Source organism: Meriones unguiculatus, chromosome 2 (genome assembly GCF_030254825.1).
Source record: "Meriones unguiculatus strain TT.TT164.6M chromosome 2, Bangor_MerUng_6.1, whole genome shotgun sequence".
NCBI lineage: Eukaryota > Metazoa > Chordata > Mammalia > Rodentia > Muridae > Meriones > Meriones unguiculatus.
The window spans coordinates 166,157,267-166,181,821 of NC_083350.1; the positions used below are offsets into that span (position 1 = coordinate 166,157,267).

Consider the following 24,555-nt stretch of genomic DNA (forward strand, 5'->3'; position numbering starts at 1 on the left):
CTCCTATCCTTTCCCCATCATACTAACTCTCCTTCTTTCATATGATTCCCTGTACTCTGCCGAAGGTTTGGTCATGAGTCTTTGTATCTGCTTTGAAAACACTGCTAGTTAGAGTCTTTCAGATGCGCTCAGTAAACTCCCATCATACGTCATCTTACTTTTTCATACAGCCCAAGACTACCTGCTAACGGATAGCATGGCCCATAGTAGTCCCTCCCCAGCCCCCCCCCAGCCACCATCCTTAATTAAGATAATGTCTCATAGATATGGTGAGTAAGTATCTACGGATCTCAGGTCAGTGCGATGGAAATATTTCCTCAATTCAGGTTTCAACTTCCCAGAAGTTTCTATTTTGTATCTGCGTGGCAAAAACTAGGTAGCTTACTGGTGTTGTCCTGATAGCAAATAAAATTAAAGATTCTAGGAAAAATGAAAATTACAAACTGACATGAAAATAAAATATTAACAAATTTCTTGTAAACAAAATTCAAGAACAAATAAAAAATTTGCTTTCCATTAATATGCTCCATTGCAGATGTGCAGGCATGGTTCAAAAAATGCACATAAAACTTTGTAAGTTACATAAATGAATTCAATAAGAAAAATCATACAATTGTCCTGATCAGTGTAGAAAAACCTTTTGACAAACAACAGTCTTCACAGTAATAATCAGTTGGGCAGGAACATATCTGAACAAAACAAAGGTATGTGTGTGAAAACTGTTGCTAACGTCAGTTGAGTAGAAATGACAAGCATGAGCAAGTAATTGAAATTATTTGACATCGTCCTCAAAGCCTTTGATAAACAAATAAGCCTCAATAAGCAAATCAAAATATAAATAGCAATGAGAAGTCAGTCATTCTTATTTGCAAGTGACAGGGGTCTCTTCTACATGTGACTGAGCCTAATGCTCTATTAGAAGACCTGAGAACTGATAAGGGCATATAAACAATTTACAGGAGACAAAGTTAAAATGCGGAAGTCGGTATCCCCTCTCTATAAAATGGACAAACAGATTGATTAATAAATTAGGGAAATAGCCCTATAATCAACAACTTGAAAAATTCTAACATGTAAATCATATAAAAGTGAAAGTGAAAGAATTCTACAATGAACGACTAAAACCTTAAAGACAGAAATTGAGGAAGATATTTGAAAATGAGAAAAAGAAAACAATAACCAAAGTATGGATATCAATAATTAATATTAAGAAAATGGTCATTATACAAACCCTAATATAGATTCAATTAAATCTAATAAAAATTTCACACTGAAATAGGTAAATGCACAGTTAAATTTTTTGGGAAGCACAGAAGACCCTGCAGAGCCAAAGTCATTCTAGGGAAAAGAATACTGCTTGATGAATCTGCCTTCTAGATTTTTTATAGTGCAGAGCCATAGGAATGAAATGACCCCAATATAGAATTAAAAAGACACACGGAAGAAGCATTAGAATATAAGACACAAATAGTTCATGTGACTACGTCCACCTGACTGCTGAGACTTGCTGTCTAGCATGGGCGTTGCTCCTGGAGTCCTGTGGAAGTGCTGGGAAAGTCAGAAGGGTCTGGATGGGACAGGAACCTATAAGAAGACTAACAGAGACAACTAACCCAGACCCACGGGGGCTTTCAGAGACTGAGACATCAACTAAGGGGCATGCATGGTCTGGACCTAGGTCCCCTAAACATATGTGGCCTGTTGTAGGCAGTTATTAATATTTACTACTGGTTTATCTTCTAGTAATGCTGCTGTTAATCCTCAGCAGCTGTATAGCCAAATCACCACACAGAGACTGGGTTTTTAGTTAACCTAGAACACAATGCTGGACAATATTTACTCCCTCCTAAACCTCCAAGCCCTCAGTTTCCTAACATTTAGATTTCCCACATTATACTTGCTTTTTGTGAAATCTTAGGTCTGCTTCATGTCCTCCAGGCTCTCTCCTCCAGCTCTCCCCTCACTCTTTCTTCTCTCTCCTCCCACTCCTTTCCTGCCTTCTGGCTTCTCCCCTCTTTCCTGTCCTCTGGCTCCTCCCATTGCACAACATTGTATCTAGTTGCTTTATTTTGTCCTGTTTACACAGAGTTGAGACAGGATGCTTATAGTGAGTATCACAATGCAATATCCAGATTGAAACCAGAGAGTTGGGGGTGAGGAAATCAGCATTTGAATTAACAAGGGTAAGGCATATACATTTTAAAAGAACGTTATACCATCAGTGGCCTATGGGCAGCTTGGAGGGATGGGCTGTTTCTAACATGGATTTTTTTCTTTCTTTCTGTTATCTTTCTTTTCTTTTTCTTTCTTTCTTTCTTTCTTTCTTTCTTTCTTTCTTTCTTTCTTTCCTCCCTCCCTCCCTCCCTCCCTCCCTCCCTCTCTCCGTCTCTTTCTTTCTTTCTTTCTTTCTTTCTTTCTTTCTTTCTTTCTTTCTTTCTTTCTTTCTTTCTTTCTTTCTTTCTTTCTTTCTTTCTTTTGCTTGTCCTTAGATCACTTCCCACTGGCAGGGATGCCTTGCCTGTCCTCAGTGGATGAGGAAATGCTAAGTCCTGATGTGACTTGATGTGCTGGGGAGGGTTGATGCTGAGGGAGGGGCTCCCTTTTCTGGGAGGAAAGGGAGAAGAAAAGGGGCAAGGAGCGGGAAACCTGAGAGGAGAGGATAGTAGGGTCACCCTTGGGATATAAAGTAAATAAACTGAAATAAAAATAAATATACATTAGAGAAAAGACAGTGATAGAGGTTGGAGATCTGAGCCCCACCCTCTATTTTACTTGGTATTGGAAGGAAATGTCTGCCTTCTGATAGTCTTGTGTCCACTTCACATTGTTTATCAAAAAGATGGCAAGGGAAACAGCTTGCAAATGCCTGGCATTAACCAGAGATTTGCATTAGCAGTTCTGATGCCCTCTCAACTTCCACTGAAAAAATCAGAGCCCCTCAGCTTTGCCTTGGCCTTAAAATGCTCAAATTCACATGACTATCACTCTGGTATTGCTAGTAGCAGTGAAAGCCAGGAACATATAGGAAGTAAAAAACAACTGTCAGAAATGCCACTGGCTAGGTGAACTTTCTATGCTATACTGGGCCTCACAGTTTTCTATGGATATAGAGCTAAGGCCTCATGCTGTCCGGAATATTCCCTATTTCCCTCTCCAATCTTTCTTCTCCTTCCCTATTCCTCTCCTCTCTTGTCTCCTTCTCCATCTCCTCTCTTTCTCCGTCCTGCTCCTTCTACTCCTTCTCCATCTGTCTCAGCCTGTTCCTATTATATTTTGGGAAAATGTTTTACCCCATAGTAAGACTAACCTGGAGCATGCTATGCTGTCAAGGTTCATGATTCTTCCCAGTGAACCCCCTCTTTCTGGGACTTCAACTGTGCCCTACTCCCTACCTGGTGAAGTTTTTTCTTCCATTCTGATTGGAAAAAACCTCCCTCCTTAAAGGCTGCTTTGTGATAATCTCTACTTCAAGAGGCAAGTGAGAGATTCTCACATGGACTCCATTTTCCCCCTCTTGTCTTTCATGTCTAAGGAGAAAAAGTTCCTTGGTTTAAGAGATCACATTATTGGTTAGACTAACTAACCTACTCACTTTGTCTGAAAGTCCCTTGTCTGAAAATTTCATTCCATCTACAGAATTTCCCGAGTACTAAGATTATTCTTTGACTGACCATGTCAGATAACATCTAAATCCCAATCTTGAGGGTCACCTCATAATTCTACTTGCTACAAGGTTTGCACTTTGTTTTGTGAGCAGTTGTGCATCTGTTGTGGACTCCTCTGTATTTATACTGCTTGTAGGCCACTGAGATAGTAGAGTGTGGGCTTGTTTCTGCTGTCAGCCTGGACCTAACTCATCCTTAATCTCTTCCAGCCCAGCTCCTGCTCACTTGGTCTCGCTCTTGTGAGAGCCAACCAGACTTACATTAGATCAATGAGCAAAAGTGTCTCTTGGGTTTTGTTACCTTCTACATTTATTTTTCCTCTCTGATCCTGCTGAGGTAAATTTTATTTGTATTCCCTTCATGCCTGCATGTTTATGTTTTTCACTAAAACCATAACACAAATTAATAGTATGGTTTTTTGACATTCTTTTCTATTAAATAGTATGATTTCAGAAGCTGGTGATTTGAATGCCTTTTTTATATTTTCTTTCTTACTTATTACAATTCTGATTAGGAAACCTTGAGCGTAAACAGAGTTTATTTGACTGGATGGGAGGGAGGATAAAGTGCACTGAATTACACGTGAGTTCTATGCAGTTCAGAGGAGAGAGAGAGGAAAAAACATGGAAAAATAACCTTTTAATATTTAATATTAAAATATTTAATATTTTAAACAGTGGTAGAAGTTTTCTGGTTGCACATGTGGGGTTTTTCCATTCAGCTTGTTCATAGCCCCCTTAACCTTCTTCCATCCGTGATCCATGTAGTTTCAGTTCCCCACATTTGAGACTGACTTTTTAATCCTAGTATTCTGGTGTTCAGAGCAATATCAAAGCAGAGTTAACATTACAACATGAAACAAATAAGAGTGCCAGGAACACCTTTGGTCTACAAATTAGTGAAGAAGGTGGGAAAGCCTCCATCAGCAGAATGTATTTTATGGAAGAACTGACAGAAGGCAGCTAAGAGAGAAGAAAATTTTCGTTACAAAAAAAGCACACAAATGTCAAGTTATACTGAATTTAAAAATCTTTAGTTAATCTGAATATATGGAATAACAGGATGTAACAAGTATTTGTTTAATCAATATGGAGTTTTTCATGATTATACAAAAAAAGTATATGAATCTGCAAAATTTTTGTTTAACATATGGTGAGGTGCATACAAATTTAATCATTGAATAATTTAGTTCATAATTTGGAAAAAATAGGAATTTCATTCCTATTTCATTCCTATTTTTCTCTAAAATTCACTGACAGAGAGGACTGGAATTTTCTAAATGACCTGTTCTGTGGATGTTAGTTATCCTCAAGGTTAATTAAATATTACCTCACATTTTTATTGCTTTTAAACTATTGTCACTACTCTTTACACAATAGCAATAGAACAAAGGTATGTTTTGCTTTTGTGTGTGTGTGTGTGTGTGTGTGTGTGCGCACACTCTAATTAGAATTCTAGATGTGTCTGCTCTTTCAATGTTATGTGATGAGTGGGAAACTCCCTGCCCTCACACAGCTTTTGCTATTGCTGTACATTTTATTACCCATTTTGCTGTATCCATAATGCAATGCAGTTGCATAATTAGTTTCAACTTTGGCTTCATCTTAGAACTGAATGCCAAGTCCCTGTTGCTAACCAGTGTTTTACGGGTTACAGTTCATCTACCTTTGTTTACTGCTCCATAGTCTATATATGGGATGCTGTTTAATATCACAACACAGGTTTGCAGAAGATTCATCATGGAGTACAAAACTCTCTGCTTCGGAATCTCTTGCATTTTATTTGCTCACTGGCTTTATTCACCTATTCCAGAAAATGTGGAAGAACCCTGGAAAGTGAGATTCGCAGATGCTCTTATAAAAATGACTTCACTTGTGGTAATATATATATTTTTTTTTCCTGGGGAACTGGGGTATTATTTTGTAAGTATATTTGAAAATTCTTCCATTACAAAATGATTGAAAGAGATTTTAGCCTTCTTTCTTTGTTTTGTTGTTGTTTGGTTGGTTGGTTGGTTTTTTTGTTTGTTTGTTCCTTCTTTTTTTTCTTTCTTTTTTTTTTTTTTTCATTTTTCAAGACTGAGTTTCTCTGTGTAAACCTGTGTCCTGGAACTTGCTCTATAGACTAGGCTGTACTCATACTCAGAGTTCTGCCTCTCAGGTGTTTGAATCAAAGGCGTATGTCAACACCACCAGTCTTTCTTTATAATAATCATGATATATTTTTTAATCACTAACATTTAACTGTTTTTCTACTATCAGGGGGACATACAGTGTTTGCTATAATACTAAATGCAGTTACCTTATATCAAGACCATAATAAAAGAAATAGTATTATCTGAAAGAAATACTTGGGAATCACTAGGAACCTTGGGTATATTTGATGCTTTCAGCAATATCTAGGCTCATATAATCTTTGAAAACCCATAAGTTTATGTCCGTTAAGTACAAAATTTTGATGTATTTAATCATTTGTTGTTCTAGTGATTTGGTTAAGTGGATATTAGCCATATAACATAGGATAAACATACTAAAATCTATAGTCCTAAAGAAACTAAACAACAAGGAGGACCCTAGGGAAGTTGCTCAATCCTTATTCAGAAGGACAAACAGGATAGACATAGGAAGTAGGAGAAGACAAATAACAGGAAAGGAGCTTAACCACAGAGGACCTCTGAAAGACTCTACCCACCAGGGTATCAAAGAAGATACTTTCTTTCTCTACAAACTTATAGTTCACTCTACCTAGAGTTACTGAACCAGTAACTTTCAGTAGAGAAACTTCTACATCTTCTTTGAGTCCCTCATGATTATCCGGACTTCAAAGAGACTGATGCTTATCTCCTCGTCAATATGAATATATTTTGAAGACAGACAGTGAACTTTTATTTCTTGGATTTCAAAGTTAATAATGATACATGTAAATGTATATTGATTTTACTTATAAATGCAAATTTATGAACAATCTATGAGATATTTAATTATTCAACATAGTGACTAATGAACTTCCACCTGCACTTCAATTGATACATAATTTGTTTTTATTCTAACTGAAGTATATCAGCTCAGACCATTTCCAGAAGAAGTAAAATTTGGAAATACATTCTGTGAAATAAAACTTCAAATATTTAGTGTGAAATATTTATTACTCAGTGTTACTAAACTGCACACAGTAGAAATTAGGCAAAAGCACATCAGCTTAAATCCAGTTAGATCTTAATATTTAATGTCCCTTATTTCTCTTTTTTGCAGGATTAAAATGAATAAATACATTGTAGCATTGGCATTAGGAGAATAGGGAAGTATATATTACCAAACATCATTCAGTAATGTCTAGATAAGATCAGGTGTCAGGGTAGTATGGACACAGACTCAACAATGTCTAGAATCTCAACTACTGGAGTAATATGGAGACAGCCAATACTAATACCATGATTGGAGTGAAGAAAAACATGGAAGTTAATTATATGATGACATATTTATTTGATTAAGAGTATCTTTAGTACTAATTGTATGACAGAAAATTATATTTAAGGATTAAGCTATAATTTATTGTGCTAGTCCTATACCTACAGAATATTATAGCATATACTATACTATATTATATTGCCTTATTTTGATTTTGATAAAATATCTAAATTCTATAATTTTATTTTGAAAAGTCACTGTTATTTCTATTATACATTTGAATATAAGGAGTCAATTTATGAAATTAATTCATAATTTGAGATCAGTTTAGTTTTAACTTGTTTTGTATTTTTTTTTTCCAAATAATTTTTTTTTTTTATTTCAATTACTTAAGTTTCTACAATAGAATACCTCAACCCCACAAACTGGTATCAGAAATATAGAGCAAAATTAGGATTTGGCATTAGCATACACGGGTCTACCAACTTTGACACTATGTGCGAGTCAAAACTAACTGCTTTTATTTACTTCTGTTAATTTCTTTTTTTTTATTTATTTTATTTTTTTTATCAGTTACATTTTATTAACTCTGTATCCCAGCCGTGTCCCGATCCCTCATTCCCTCCCAGTCCCTCCCTCCCTCCCTTCCTCATCTCCACCGTGCCCCTTTCCAAGTCCACTGATGGGGGGGACCTCCTCCCCATTCATCTGATCTTGTTTTATCAGGTATCTTCAGGACTGGCTGCAAAACCCTCCTCTGTGGCCTAACAGGACTGCTCCTCCCTTCGGGGGTGGGGAGACCAAAGAGCCAGTCATTGAGTTCCTGTTAGAAATAGTCCTTGTTCCCCTCACTTTGGGAAATCAATTGGTTACTGAGCTACCACAGGCTACATCTGAGTGGAGGTTCTAGGTTATATCCATACATGGTCCTTGGTTGAATGTCAGTCTCAGAAAAGACCCTGTGCCCAGATGGGATATACTCACTTATATAGACCTATAAGATATGATAAACATAATGAAATCTATATACCTAAAAAAGATAATCAATTGAGCAGACATGGGGCAAGATGATCAATCCTCGTTTAGAAAGACAGATGGGATGTGCATTGAACGTATGACAGGAGTCTACTGAGCGCATCTGAAAGACTCTAACTAGCAGTGTTTTCAAAGCAAAGACTCATGACCAAACCTTTGGCAGAGTACAGGGAATCATAAGAAAGAAGGGGAGTTAGTCTGATGGGGAAAGGATAGGAGCTCCACAAGGACCAACCATATTTTTATTGAAAATTCATACATTATATTCTGCTCATGATTAACCTCTCCCATATCATCACAGACAATCCACACCTTCCTATCCATCCAACTCCACTACTTCTGTCTATATTTCACTAGAGAACAAACAAGAAAAACAAAACAAAATACCAGACAAACAGAAAAGAAGAGTACACAACTATAAAAAACACAAAATTGGAAGGCAAAAATTACAAGGAAAAGACCACTAAGATATTCTAAATGCCTTAAAAAGCAATATTAGTCAAAAACTATAAGGTACTATAGGGTTCATTTGGTGCTGGCCATTTACTGCTGGACATGGGGCCTAATCTCATGTGGTTTATAGACCCAGTGAGAAACCACTGAAGAACACTAATTTGCATTAAAAGTTGTGATTGGTTGGAGATAGCTTCTTGGTTAGTTATAGGATCTTAGTCTGCAGTCCCCATTTCCCTCTCAGCACTGGGACCCCATCTAGCTTGAACATGTGAAGGCCAGACCATGCCGCCACAGTCTTTCTGAATTTCTATATGTGTCAGTCTTGCTACATATGGAAAACTATGTTTCCATGGTGCCATCACTTTCCTCTGGCTCTTACAATCTTTGCACCTCCTCTTCTACATAGCATGAAGTGAGGGAGCTGATGAGGACATCCCATTCAGAAGTGAATATGGTAATTTTCTCACTTTCTACATATTGTCCAGTTGAGAGTCTCTATTTTTTTTTACATCTACTACAGGAGGAAGCTTCTCTGATGATGAAAGACACTAGTCTATTTATATAACAGAATTGTATTAGCACTCATTTAGTGTCCTTTAGCAGGACAAAGGTATTTGCTTTCCCCTAGGCTCATGACCTAGCCTCAGGTTTTTAGCCACCTGAGCAGAATTAAGCCTTGGTTCCATCTCAAAGAGTAGACCTTACATTCAGTCAGAGAATGGTTGGTTACTCCCACAATATTTGTACAACTGTTGCACAAGAGTATAATGCAGGCAGGTCACCATTGTAAATCACGGGGTTCATAGCTGTGTTGGCCTTTACCCCTATCACTTGGTAGTGTTCAGAGCACCTTACAGTACCATGGACCATAGTCAGTAGAGGAGAAGGCTCCAGTTAGGCAGCAGCTCAACTTTGCCATGTAGAATGAAATGTGTAGATGTTGTCTTCTTACCGTCACTTTGCAGTGTGCAATTGTTATTCTTGACAACAGCTTGAGTTTTTGGGCTGTTTTCTTGGGGCCCATTTGGCCACTGATCAATTAAATGTAACTTCTGAATTTTCACTTAGTGGTGAATAACATCTAGTTTAGGCATCATTTACTTTGTTATGTGGTAACACCATCTATAATTTTTCATGTATGTGTAAATTTTAAGAGGCTTCTACAATGGTAGCTTTTCACACACACACACACACACACATATATATATATATACATATATAAATAATTGTATATATGTATACAATAAATGTATAAATATATTTATCTGCTGGTGGACATCTAGATTGTTTTCCAATTTCTGGCTATTATAAAGAGAGAAGTAATGAAACTGATTAAGCAAGTGTCTCTGTAGTAAAGGGTAGAGTCCTTCAGGTATATGCCCAGGAATGGTATAGCCAAGTCTTAAGGCAGGTAATTTCCAACTTCCTGGGAAACTGCTACACTGAGCTCCATAGTGACTACTCATATATGCACTCCCATGATCAATGCATAAATGTTCTTCATTCCTCACATTTTCACCAGCATGAGCTGTCATTTGTTTTATTGAGCTCAAAATATGAAACTAAAATGGCTAAAAAGAAACATTTAGAGAAATGTTCCTTTGTTTAGTCATCAAGGAAATGAAAAACAAAACTAAGTTGAGAGTTCATCTTTCACCGGCAGGAAATAATTTTGTTTTCCATTTCATATTTTGAGAATTCGTTTTAGTTCTATACCTCATTTTCAGTTGGTTGTTTTCTTGATGTCTAGAATTTTTAGTTCTTTATATGTCAAAAGGCAGATGTCCACAGGTATGTGGATTTATGTCTGGGTCTTCAATTTAATTCCATTGATCTCCATTTCTTCTTTTGTGCCAATACCATTCTCTTTTCCTGTGGTGGAATTTAAGATTAAGGGTGGTGATACTTCCAGTAGTTCGTTTATTATTTAGGATTGTTATCAGCTATCATGACTATTTTGTGTTTTCATGTGAAGCTGAAAATTATCATTCCACTATGAAGATCTGTGTTGGAAAATGATGATGTTTTTTTTCCCTCAAACTCGTTGCATTTGTATATAGAAAGGCTACTGAGTTTTGTGAATAATTTTTTAAATAATTTATTTATTTACTTATTATTTATACAGTATTCTGACTGTATGTGTGCCTGCATGCTAGAACATGGCACTAGCTCTCATTATGGTTTGAGCCACCCTGTGGTTGCTGGGAATTGAACTTAGGACCCTTAGAAAGTACAGTCAGTGCTCCTAACCTCTAAGCCATCTCCCTAGCTCCTGTGAATCAATTGTTTATCCTGTTATGTTGCTGAAACCATTTGTTCACTGTAGAAACTCCCTGTTTGAGTTTTTAGGATAATTTATGCCTATAATACCATTCACAAATAAAGATACTTAGATTTATTTCTTTCCTTCTTGTATCGACTTGATCTCCTTCAGTTGTCTTATTCCTCTAGCTTATACTTCAAGTATAATTGTGGATGATTTTTTATGTGTTTTTCTTCTTAGTTTGGAAATATTTTATTGAGAATTTTTGTATTATATTCATAACAGAAATAGGTCTGTAATTTTCTTTCTTGGTTAAAACATTCTCAATTTTGCAGTCATGATCTTGTAAAGGTTATGTTACTTCTGTTTCTATTTTGTCAAATAATTTGAGGAGTATTGGACTTAATTATTCTTTGAAGGTCTGGTAAAATTCTGTGCTGATTCCATCTAACTCTGAGAGATTTTTTTTTTATGGGGATGAAGGGGAGAATTTTAATTACCTCTCTTCTATTTGAGTAAGAGTTATGGGTCTGTTTAAATTGCTTACCTGATCTTGGTCATATATATTAAAAATAATTCAATTATTTTAGATATTTATTTTTGTGGAGTACAGATTTTTAAAGTATATTTTTGTGAGTCTATGAATTTTCTCAGTTTCTGTTGTGATGTATGTGTTTTCATCTATAATGTTTGGGTGATTTTTGATAATTTTATATGTGGTTATAATACGTTCTGGTTACACTTTTTCTTCCACCTTTTTAAATCTTGCTTCTATCTTTACCAACTCTGTGGACCTGGACTAAGGCAGATATTTTTGCTCTCCTTGTTGTACTTTATTGTAATCTTTCTGTCGCAGCCTCATCCCTGTTTCAGAATACTTGCAGATGGCATTTTTTTTCCTACTCTACCTCTGTTTCTTGGGGACTCCAATAAAACTTGATGCAGAATCAGCTTTCTTCTTTCTTGTGGACCCTCTAAGCCATTCATTCTAGCCCATTTTTATTCCTTTGAGTCAGTCCCTGATACTTAGAAACACTTTCTTCCCAGGACTCTCAGTGACTACAACTGGCAGGGACCGAGGTAGATGATTTAGTATGTACTTCCTGTCCTTCAGTATGATCTTTAAATTCTTATCCTGAGCCAGGTAACATCATTCTTATAGATACACCTTCTCTCATCTCAAAGACAATCACTAGAGACCTCTACACTTAGTGCAGACTCAGGGTCTTCCATCCTTTTCATCTTTATCACTTCAGATGTCTTTACATTGATATGATCCACTTGCAGAATCCCTTCCACCTACCAAAATTCCTGGCCAGCTGGTATGGATAAGATCCCCTTGGCAGGGAGAAAACAGGGAAGAGGACAGGAGCCTACCATAGAGGGTCTCTGAAAGGTTCAACCCAATAGAGTATTTAAGCAGAGGCTGAGACTCATAGCCAAACTTTGGGCAGAGTGCAGGGAATCTTATGAAAGAAGAGGGAGATAGAAAGACCTGGAAGAGGACAGGAGCTCCACAAGGAGAACAACAGAACCAAGAAATCTGGGCCCAGGGATCTTTCTTGAGACTGATACTCCAACCAAGGACATTCATGGAGATAACCTAAAACCCCTGAACAGATGTAGCTCATGGAATCTCAGTATCCAAGTGGGTATCCTAGTAAGGGGAACAGGGACTGTCTCTGACACAAACTCAGTGGATGGCTCTTTGATCACCTCCTCCAGATGGGGGAACAGCCTTACCAGACCACAGAGGAAGAGAATGAAGACAATCCTGATGAGACCTGATAGGCTACGGACAGATGGAGGGGGAGGAGGACCTCCCCTCTCAGTGGACTCATAGAGGGGCATTGGAGGAGATAAGGAAGGGAGGATCAGATTGGGTGAGAATGAGGGAGAGGGCTACAGCTGGGATACAAAGTAACTGAACTGTAATTAATATAAAAATAAAAAATAAACAAAACAAAACAAAAAATCCTCTTGGCTTCTTTATAAAGCCTCTCTCAGCCTATTCTCCTAGCCCACCTTTATTCCTCTTTTAACTTACCAACATAGAGAAGCATTCTTTACTAGACCTCTTTTGATTGCTTTTGAATCATATCACCCTAGCAAGATCCATCCTGGCCTCAGGAGAAGAGGATGCATTCAGTCCTGATTATATTTGAAGTGCAGAAAGCAATGATTCATTTTTTTTATTATTTTTTTCCTTTTTCTGAGTAGAAGCAGGGAGAAGGGGAGAGATGGTGAGAAAGAAAAAGAGGAGGGAAGGTTCTGTAGTCGGGATGTAAAATGATTAAAAAATAAACTTAATAAAACAAACAAAAGATTCAGAGGGTACAATAGAAATCAAGAAATATAGAAAAATACAGTCAAACAGATGAAGGGAATATAAACAATAAAGAAAACACAAAATGAGGGAATCCTAGAGATGAAAAGCTTTGGGAATAGAATAGGAACTGAAGAGTTAAGCATCACCAACAGAAAACAAGTGATGTAGGCAAGAATCTCAGGTGTACAATGTACAACTGAAGAAACTTATACATTATTTATAAATGTTAAATCTAAAATGTTGGTGACACAAAACATCCAAGAAATCAGGAATACTATGAAAAGATGAAATAAAAAAAATAATAGGAATAGAAGAAATGAAGAAACCCAGGTCCAAGGATCAGAAAATATTTTCAACAATATCATAGAAGAAAATTTCCCTAGCCTAAAGAAAGTGATTTCTATAAAGTGATTTCTAAAAAGAAGCTTAAAGAACACCAAACAGATTGGACAGGAAAAGTAATTTTTACTGCCAAGTAATAATCAAAACACTAAATGTGCAGAAAAAAGAAAGGATATTAAACCTGCAAGGAAAAAAGGCCAAGTGACATATAAAGGCAGAATTCCTCCTGACTTCTCAACAGAGATTTTAAAAGTCAGAAGGGCCTGGGCAGATGTCTTATAACTCCTAAGAGACCACAGATATTAGCACAGACTACTATACCCAGAAAAACTTTCAACCACCATAGAGAGATAAAACAAAATATTCCGTGACAAAACCAAATTGATTCTATATCTATGCACATATCCAGCTTTACGGAAAATACTAGAAGGAAAAATCCAACCCAAGGAGGTTAACTGCACCCAAGAAAATGCAGGCAATAAATAATTCCACTGCAGCAAGATTAAAAAACAAAAGTGTGTATTTGTGCACATTACTGCTCCCATTACTACTGCAACAACAACCACTATCATTACCAACACAAGAAACAGGAACCAGCAAGCACTGGTCATTAATATCTCTCCACATCAATAAATTTAATTCCCCATTGAAATGACAATCAAAAGAGATAGGGAAGGAGACTTTATACTCATCAAAGAAAAAAATCCACCAAGATAACAGCACAATTATAAACATCTATGCCTCAAATACATGGGCACCAACACATGAATAAACAAACAAACAGGCAAGCAAACATTGTTGAAGCTTAAATCACATATAGAACCCCAAACATTAATAGTGGGAGCTTCAACACTCCTCTCTCACCAATGGACAGGTCATTGAGACAGAAATTAAATAGCGAAATAATGAAACTAACAGATTTCAGGAATCAAATGGACCTAACAGACATCTAGAGAACTTTTCACCAAAATCAAAAGAATATATCATCTCAGCACCAACAAATACAAAACAAACGAAATAGGCCTTGTATCTTATCAGATCACCATGGACCATGGACTAAAGCTAGACTTCAACAACAACAAAAACAACAGAACACCTACAAACTACTGTAAACTGAAAAACTCTCCATTCACTGACCTCTCTGGTCAGAGAGAAAAAAAGCGAAGACCTTAAATACATCATAAAAGTTAAATGAACATAAAGACGGAATATATCCAAACTTACAGGAACCAATGAAATCACTAAGAGGAAAGTTGATAAAACCAAGTGCCTTCATAAAAAGAAGTCTTCTATGAGCAACTTAACAACACACCTAAAAGCTCTGGAGCAAAAAGAAGCAAACACAGGTAAACAAAAATAGTAGACAGCAGGAAAAAAACAAACTCAGGGATAAAATCAATAAATTAGAAACAAAGAGAAAAATACAAAGAAACCAAGGACTAGTTCTTTGAGAAAATCTACAAGATAAACAATCCCTTAACCAAACTAACTAAAAGACACTGAGATTATATCCAAATTAATGAAATCAGAAATGAAAAAGGGGATATTAAAACCAACACCGAAGAAATCTAAAATATCATTAGTTCTTACTTTAAAATCCCATATTTCAGTAAATTGGAAAATCTAAATGAAGTGGAAGATTTTTTTGATCAATACCATTTACCTAAGTTAAATTGAGATTATGTAAAAAACTTAAATATTCTTCTATCCCCTAAAGAAATGGAAGCAGTCATTAAAAGATTCCTAGCCAAATACGTAAATAAGTAAGTAAGTAAATAAATAAATAAATAAACTCTAGGCCAGATGGTTTCCGTCCAGAATTCTGCCAGACTTTCAAAGACCTAACACTAATACTCCTCAAACTATTCCACAAAATAGAAACAGAAGGAACATTGTCAAACTCATTCTATAAGGCCACAATCATCCCAATATTTAAACCACATAGAAAGAGTATTTCAGGCCATGTTACCTTATTAATATAGATGCTAAAATACTCTAAGAACACATCAAAAATTCATCCACCACGATCATCGCAGGTCTTCATGCCAGGGATGCAGGGGTGACTCAATATACAAAAATCCCTCAACGTAATCCACAATGTCAACAAACTAAAATCTCATGAGATTCTGAAAATGCTTTTGACAAAATCCAACACTGCTTTATGTTAAAGGTCCCAGAGAGATCAGAAATACAAGGTATATAACTAAACACAATAAAGGTAATAGTAATTTTATAGCCAACAAAAAATAAATTGAGAGAAACTTAAAGCAATTTCATTAAAATCAAGGTGAAGAAAAGGCTCATCATTCTCTTTGTATCTCTTCAATATAGTATCAAAATCCTACCTAGGGTTGTAAGACAAAGGAGATAAAGGTGAAGAAGAAAGTCTAAGTATCACTATTTACAGATAATATGATAGTTTACGTAGGTGACCACCAAGATTCTACCAGAGAACTCCTGCAGCTGATAAACACCTTCAGCAAAGTGGCTAGATATAAAGTTATCTCCAAAAATTCAGTAGCCTTTCTTTATACAAAGAATAAACTGGCTGAGAAAGAAACTAGGGAAACAACATCCCTCAAAACCGCCAAATACAATATAAAATATCTTAGAGTAACTCTAACAAAGCAAATGAAAGAACTGAATCACAAGAACTTCAAGTTTCTGAAGAAAGAAATTGAAGGAACTTTCAGAAGATGGAAATACCTCCCATGCTCATGGATTGGTAGAATTAACATAGTAAAAATCGCCATCCTTCCAAATGCAATCTACGGATTCAATGAAATTCTCATCAAAATACCAACACAATTCTTTACAATTGAGAGAACAATTCTCAACTTCATATGGAAAAACAAACAAACAGAATAAAACTCTTACGTTAATGGTGAGAGTACAACCTTTTACAACCACTTTGAATGTCAATTTGGAAGTTTCTCAGAAAATTGGAAATACTTTTACCTCAACACTTCTGTGCATATACCAAAATATGCTCCACCATACCACAAGGACACTGTTCACTTATTTTCATAGCAGCTTTTTTGGTAATAGACACAAACTGGAGACAATCTAGATGTCCCTGAACTGAAGAAGGAATAGAGAAAATGTGATACATTTGCATAGCAGTATACTATATAATAGCAGTATACTCAGCTATTAAACAAGGATATCGTAGATTTTGCAGCCAAATGGATGAAATCAGAAAAGATCATACTGAGATAACCCAAACCCAAAATGACATGCATGGCATGTACTAACTTATAAGTGGATATTAGCCATATAGTTACAGGATAATCAGGTTACAATCCACAGACCCAACGAAGCTAAGTTACAAGAAGGGCCTAAGGGAGAATGCTTTACTGCAACTGAGAAAATAATATAAGCATTGGAGGTGGATGGATGGATAAAATTGGGTAGGAGTGGAGATCAGGAGAGGAACAGGTGTGAGGATTAGCAGTAGGAAAAATGGAGGAAAGTGGGCTGGGAGAGAGGATAGAACTAGGAGGTGAGGGACATCTCTGGGACATGGTATGTGGGAGGCCCCAGGAAGCCTATGGTGGTCACCCTGGCAGATACTCCTAGCAGTGGGGGATATGGAATCTGAAGTGGCCACCTCCTATAGCCAGCAGGTCTTCCAGTGGAGGAAGAGGAACGCCAACCCCAGTTTTGGTTATTTTTATTGATTCTCTTTCTCTTTTTGGATCTCAAACAGTTTTATTAATTTCCTTCTACTATTTGCTTGTGTTCTCATAGATGTAGTTTTTTTAAAGAAATTTATTCATTTTTTCTTTAAGTATTTCTATCATATTCATAAAGGCTATTTTAGTGTGTTTTCCTTGTACTTCAGCTAGGTCAGGATGTTTAGAGACTGTGGTAAGATTACAGGACTCTCATGGAGACTTATTGTCCTGGAAATTTTAATTTTATTTTTCTGTTGGCATGTAGGCATCAGGGGCTGGGGAAAGTACAAACCTTTTTTGTAGGGAAACCACCCACAATAAAGACAAAACCAGACAGAAGCACCTTCGCTGAAACCATGTCTGCCTGTCCAAAGCCTTGTTCTCCCGCGGATGGTGCTGCTGTCTGGTTTTGTCTTTATTGTGGGTGGTTTTTTATTTTATTTTAATTTTTATTTTAATTTTTTTGGTTCGTGTTTCTTTTTATTTTATTTATTTATTGTTCTTCTGGAAATGTGGTGGCCGTGTGGCCTAGCAGAAAAACTTTCAGGTCCTGATAGTTTGGGGCACCAGAAGTTCTAGGAAAAATCTTTATCTTTGTTACATATCCTTAGGGTGAGGAATGGAAATGGACAGTTGAAGGGCTTCACAAGAAGAAAGAAAGCATGGTGTTCCACCACGGTGCACTTACTTAGTGCCCTGAGAATGGGGGCAGATAGTGAGGAGGGGGCACAGCAGAAATTCTGCTACATATCCGGGTTGAGATTGGTGGATGAATGGAGGGAGGGTTGAATATCAGTTGTCGGTGTACTTTCTTTTTCCTCAGAGTGGCCTGTGATTTATCAGGGAGTGCCTGCCGAAGTTAGGGCATGGAACAAAGTGAAAGATGTAGCAATCAAAACTACTAAGGAAAATCTATGTGATCCACTGGGGACAGGTGCAGGAGTGAAAGGGGGGAAGGTTAAATTACCGCACATGTTCTGCAACAGAGCTACAGGTGGGACTGGGAGATTTGACTTCGATGTATGGAAGGAGAGGTGAAAATCTGAAGTTAGCCTACCTGCTTCTCTTACAATGGTTGGCTCTGGGTTCCTATAGAGAATGTTGGCCAATGGGAATAAAATTTCCATAACACTGGGGGAATAATTTCACAGCGAGTCTCCTTAATAATCAAGTATTGTCACACGAATATTCCCAAGAGTATGTTTTACATTTTAATCAGCTTTAAATAAACATTAAATAGTGTGTACACATTTCCAGACACAATCACAAAAATCTAAAGTATACACAGTTATTGATTTAATGGAAACCTACTGTAGTAATGAGATGACTCATAACATCAAGTCTGATTGTGAGTTTCATTTTTTCTCAGACCAGGGAGAGCATAACACTTGTCCTGAAGGTAGAGGTCATAATCTTTTCAGAAAAGAAGCCACTGGTTATATAATTTTCTTATCAACTAAGTTTTCAGACTCTCAAGTACCACCAATCACTCATTATTCCAAGCTTTTCGTTATATTATATTATAATAATATAATAATAGTTATGTGACAAGAAACTTTCAGAGTGCTGGGAAATGTTAAAATCAAGATGGGGTCAATAATATAAAATATAATGAATCAGGAAGAATGGACAGGCAGTCCTGATGAGACTTGATAGGCTGGGGTCATATGGAAGGGGAGGAGGTCTTCCCCTTTCTGAGGGCAAGGAGAAGAGTATTGATGTAAGAGGGAGGAAGAATGAGGCCAAGAGGAGATCAGGGAGGAGCCAAATGCCAGGGACCAGCCCAGTCGGGCTCCCGTCAACCGCGGGAGAACAAGGCTTTGGACAGGCAGACACGGTTTCGGTGAAGAATTGACAGACAGAGACACCTTGATGGTTTTGACTCTGCTGCAACTTTACTGACGTCAAGCTAGTATTTTTATAGTGATCTCACAAGGAAGCACCTTAAAATTGGCATGCTTTCCAGAACATTCAGACTTTTACCAAGGATACAAAGTTTATGTTTTAACCTAGGGCAGTGCCCGCAAGAAATCTTTGCCTAGAAACTTTCTGATCAACGTAAACAAGAAACAAAAACCTCAAACTATGGTTTCATTATCACTGACTAGTGAAGAGGAAAGTCAGGAGCTGTAATAGTCCTCTGAGCCAAGTCGAATACCTGCCAAAGTCTAAACACACCTTTGTCAACCATCCTCCCTTATGTCCAGCTAAAGATTTATGATCTTCCCTAGGAACAAGACGCTGAAGGGAGGGGTAAACTCATGCCAGCTGTACTTCTCATGTTATTTTTTCTTAAGAAGGAGCCTGTTATTTTTTTTACTATTTTTAATGCCTATTAATACTAAATCTAATTCATTACTTTTCTTAAACTTATTATTTTTATTATAAAGCCGTTAACAATCTACTAATAACAAATTTCTTTATAAAGTTAGTTGTGCTGTTTCAGGAGTCACAGAGAAAGATCAAAGAATTCACTATTCCAGCCCCAGAGCCACAACTGAAGAAGTGTAGAAATCTCAGAACATGTCTCTTTTCCAAGTGGGATGAGTTTGCCAGGGACCTTCCAGGGGGCTTATTTCCGGAGAAATCATATCCCCCGCCCTGTAGCTTATGCTACTATGGCGACACTGGCGTGGGTGTAGCAGCCAAAATAGGATATAAATTGAATAAATTATAAAAAATAAAATGAAAATTAATTACAAAAATATAATGAATCGATTTATAAAACAACACAAAATAAAAAATAATTATAAATATTACTATGAAATAACAGTCATATTTTGTAAACAGCATTATAGGAACTAGGACTTGGAAAATTATATACATTTAATCTAATACACAACTTTCTGGAAAAAATATATTTATGGTTCTGATAAATGTAAAAATAAATTTAGGTAAAAAATTGTGTTTTAGCAGGAGATGTTATAACGTCTTCAAAGTGAAAGATATAATTAAATTTTCACAGACAATCTCGAAGACAATAACTAGAGGCTTTTTGTTTGTTTTCTTTCATTTAAGCAAAGCAGAGATGTAAAATATTTCAAGATATTAAACCCGGTCATTCAAAACCTAGGTAGGGAGCCATTTACTTGGCAACATATAGCTCGTTCTTCAAGTCATTTTTTTCAGCCTTAGTAAAAAGAAGCATGCAAAGCTCATTGCTTGTCAACCCTGAGGACGGTTTACCTGATGGACTTTATCTGTATACAGAGAAAACAGAGATAGATGATCTGTTAAATAGGGAGCTTTGGGCATGTGAAGGTCAGTGCACCAAGTTGAGAATGCAATTAGAAGTGTGGGTTTTTTCTCTGGAAAAAAAAATCAAGTCTTGTACCTCACTTATCTTTTATTTGAAACATGTGAGAGATGTATGTGGTGATGATTATAATTTTTATGTAGGAGTATGGAAGATATGCTTGAGCACCTCAAGTTTATGTTATGGTAAAAAGATTGGAATGGCTGTTGGTAGAGTAATGACAGCATCCACTACATTGTATAAGATTATTGGCCACAGAGAAAAATTATATTATGTTGTAGAACATAATAATATTTACCTGACAACTTTAATACCAACCATCTCCTGAAAGAGAAGAGTAAAATAAAACCACCTATCTATTCACTCAGCTAAATCTGGATAGCCCCACTTTTTCTACTGTTAAGGTTGGTACTCAACCTGGGCTGTTAAGGATCAGATGTGCAAACCGGCCACTGTCACCCTGGAAGCTTCTTTTCCCTGGATACTAGGAGCCTCTGCTGGCTAAAATCTGCTTTGCAGCCTGTGGGTTGGGCATGTCCTTTGCTCCAGAGACTCCTCAGTCTGTACCTCCCAGAGTGGATCCTTTCCAAGTTTTCTAATCTTAATGTCTCCCACGGTTGTTGGAGAGTAGAAGAAACAAACAGAGCACTGAGATCTGGATCCAGACCGGTTTTGTTTCTTTTACATCCACCCCAGCTCAAAACATTCTGTGAGGGAGGGAGAGGACTGAACGCCGAATGGTCCACTGCGTCTGGCCTCCATAACTTGCCAGAGGCAAGGATATAAGATGACTGGGAGACAGCACTGAAGATTGAACATCCCAGCATCCCCAGTGATCCTCAGCTAACTGGCCTTGTTACAGATTGGAAGACACTGACCAAGGTACCCTTCGCTGTCAGAGATAAGGCTGATCCCCTTCCTCCACTCAGACTTGTATGGCTACTTCATACCCAGAGATTATGAGTGAATGCCTCCAGGTTTCCTGACCTGTGATTGTTAATTCTTGGTCCTAGTAAGTCAGTCTTTGGAGATGGAGCCTAGCTGCAGCTCTCCAAGCTACAGAGAGTGACAAAACAGATTTCTTCTCCACTGTTGATGCACATATAGATAGGATGATTATTGAAGCACCAAATTATCTATTTGGATTTTAGGGGTATTATAGCAGGAATTTTTGTGTGTTGCTGGGGCTTCTGGTCACTTTATAGCAAGTCTCCCTTTTTTATGCCTAAGCCTTGATTTTCTCCTTCTCTTCCTGGAAGAAGGACAGAGCTATGCTTCATTTTCCTGCTTAAACGGTTTCTCTGAGATTTTTACTTATCTGATATTTTTTTTTATTATTTCTGATGATCTTCAAAATGGAATGTCTCCTACTTCTGAAAACTTTTGCCTTCAAGAAACATCACATGGTGTCTGCTTCCAATCTGTCATCTTCCTCAGCAAGCCCATTCAAAACGATTTCAATTTTAGCATGGTGAAGATAGATACTACTAAGTTTACTATTACCACTATGTTTTGAATGTAAATCAGCAGCTTTAAGCACATTGATGGCATCACTTTACAACACTAACTTCTATTCCTGTTCCTCCTTGCTCTAACAAATCTCTGGGATTGTCTATTTAAAATGTATCATCTGAGTAGAACACATTTTTTTTTTCCTTTTGTGATTGCCTTGTTTCATATGGCATAATGGCAATAAGGATGATTTAGGTAGCGAAATATATCATTCCTTTTATCTTAGAAATTATAATCTAATTATATACATGCATCTATTTCACATGTTTAAACTCTATGTGCTGGTGAACATTTGGGTTGTTTTCATACTTTTGTTATTGTAAAGAGTGATAATATGAACAAGTTTTGGAAAGATTCTTACTTGATTTAATTCATTTGGCTATATATCCAGAATTGTGACTACTACTGATCCATACAGTAGTTTTAGTTTCAATTTTTCATTTTTCACTTGCATTTTTTGTGTATATGCACGTGTGTGTGTGGATGTACATAAGCCATGGTGCATGTGTGGAGGTCAAAGGGCATATTTAGGGAGTTAGTTTTCTTCTTCCACCTTATGGGGTCTTATGGGGTCTGGAGATCAAATTCCCATGGCCAAGAAGAGTGTTATCTACTGACCTCACACATACAATGCTTCATTGAATGATAAGCTTCTATCCTGCTGTTATTAATATACTCTTCAGGACTATAGATGTGACTTTTCAAGTCTCAGGACTGATCTTAGGATCATACATGTATCAGGCAAGTGATCTTGCTTCTAAGCCCAGTCCTTTGTTTGAGAATTTTACATTCATATCATGTGTGTATCAAGTTTTAATTCATGCATATTCTTGATTTCATCGCTGGTTTAAAAATAATGACTATTCTAAGGAGTGTGAAGTGATATATTGCTGTGATTTTTATTTATTCTATTATAGTTAATTATGTTATGCTAATTTCCTATGCTTGTTGTCATTTGTACTTCTTCCTTAGTGAATGTTTAATTCAACTCATTGGTTTGTTAGTTATTAATGTTATTATTATAAGTGTTGAGTTGTAGAAGCTTCACAAGTATTCTGCATATTGATTTTATTAGAGGTATAATTTCATGGATATAACATTTTACCTCTTTGAGAATTACACACACACACACACACACATATACGCATATGTATATGTATATGATATGTGTAAGTGTATGCACATGTATGTTATATATGTACATATGTGTGTGTGTGTGTGTGTGTAGTTTGATCACATATGGCCTCCATTCTCCTTCAGCTCCCTCTAGAACCTCCTGCCTGTATGTCTCTAAGTCTCCCTTCCAATTTTCTGACTTCTTCTCTTTTTTTAATGACTCACTTGGTCCAATCCCTGCTGGCCTATATGCATAAGCCATTCACTGGAACATTGGAAACACACCAGTGTCCACAAACTCAAAGAAAAATCTCCCTTCCTTCAGACAGCAGGTGTCAATAACACCTTAGCTAAGCATGAGAATTCCTAAGGCCTTCCCTGATTGGTGCAGGAGGTTTGTCTGGATTGATGTCATGCTGCAGTGAGCTGGCCTGTGAAATAGCATGCTGTGTCGGAGGAGGAGGACCTTAAGATGCTTTTAATACATCTGTGAGCCAAGCTACCAACATTATTCTTCCTTGGAAACACCCTTACAGGAAAGGAATGATGTTTTATTAACTCTGAGCAGCTAATACAAGTGTGTTGACTCACAAATTTAGTCATCATATTATTATGCAATCATCTGAAAAACCAGAATGTTTGCCAAAATAAACTTGTCCTGAACTTTCTGGTAATTCTGGTCCAGGTTTAAAGATACAGCTTGGTGCATGATAGAACTTGAACAAGCCTCCACACCCCATTTCTTTCATTCTTGGTCCCCATCAGGCAGGTTTGTTAACATAGGCAATAATCCTATTATTAACGAAGTGATAATGTTAACATATGTTTTGACTGAATATCAAGTAACTTTCTATAAGCCTGTTATAAAATATTGCAGCCACAAAGACTACTTCAAAAATTATTCTATGCTTGCATTTGGGCCCTGATTCCCTAAAATTGTTTTATGCTTATCTTAGTACCACACGATGAAGGAACACTGCAGGAAATTTTAATGGCATGTTAATAATAGGTACCTGACCTGATGAATTTCGACATCTGCTTAGGAGTAGTGCTTTTGCAAAACAAGTTAGAACTGACATTGCAGTGTTTGAGATAAGAATCAACTTCACCTTGTGAGAACAGTTGTATCACCTGAGAGGGTTCCCAGTCTGCCATCATTCAGTATTTATGAAAATATTTCATCTCTACACTGTGAAGAGGCTGGAATGCTATGGGGCTGCTTTGTGTTAGCTTTTTATCTTATATTTGTACACCACTTTGGAGAACATTGAGGAAACCTGGAAAGTAAAGACCAACATTGAAAAAAACCTGTAATTTATAGTGTAAAAGTTGTTTATACTTAATGATAATAATAATAAATTTTCAATGATTAAGAATGCACACCTCGACTATTTTGATAATGTTTTTGATATAATTTTGAAAGAAACATTACTTTTATATACTTTTTGATTTTATTTACTTAATCACTTTATAGACTGATTTCAGCTTCCTCCCTCC

The 24,555-nt window shown here is 36.7% G+C and overlaps 1 protein-coding gene across 1 annotated transcript in view; it reads left to right on the forward strand.

Annotated features, from left to right (window-relative positions):
* The first annotated feature begins 5,404 nt into the window (after positions 1-5,404).
* LOC110563788 (arylacetamide deacetylase-like 2) overlaps positions 5,405-24,555 on the forward strand; it is a 43,110-nt gene continuing 23,959 nt past the window's right edge. Inside the window, exon 1 of the mRNA XM_021660985.1 lies at positions 5,405-5,542. Within this exon, the coding sequence (XP_021516660.1) occupies positions 5,405-5,542 (138 nt within the window). The remainder of the gene's footprint in view (positions 5,543-24,555) is intronic.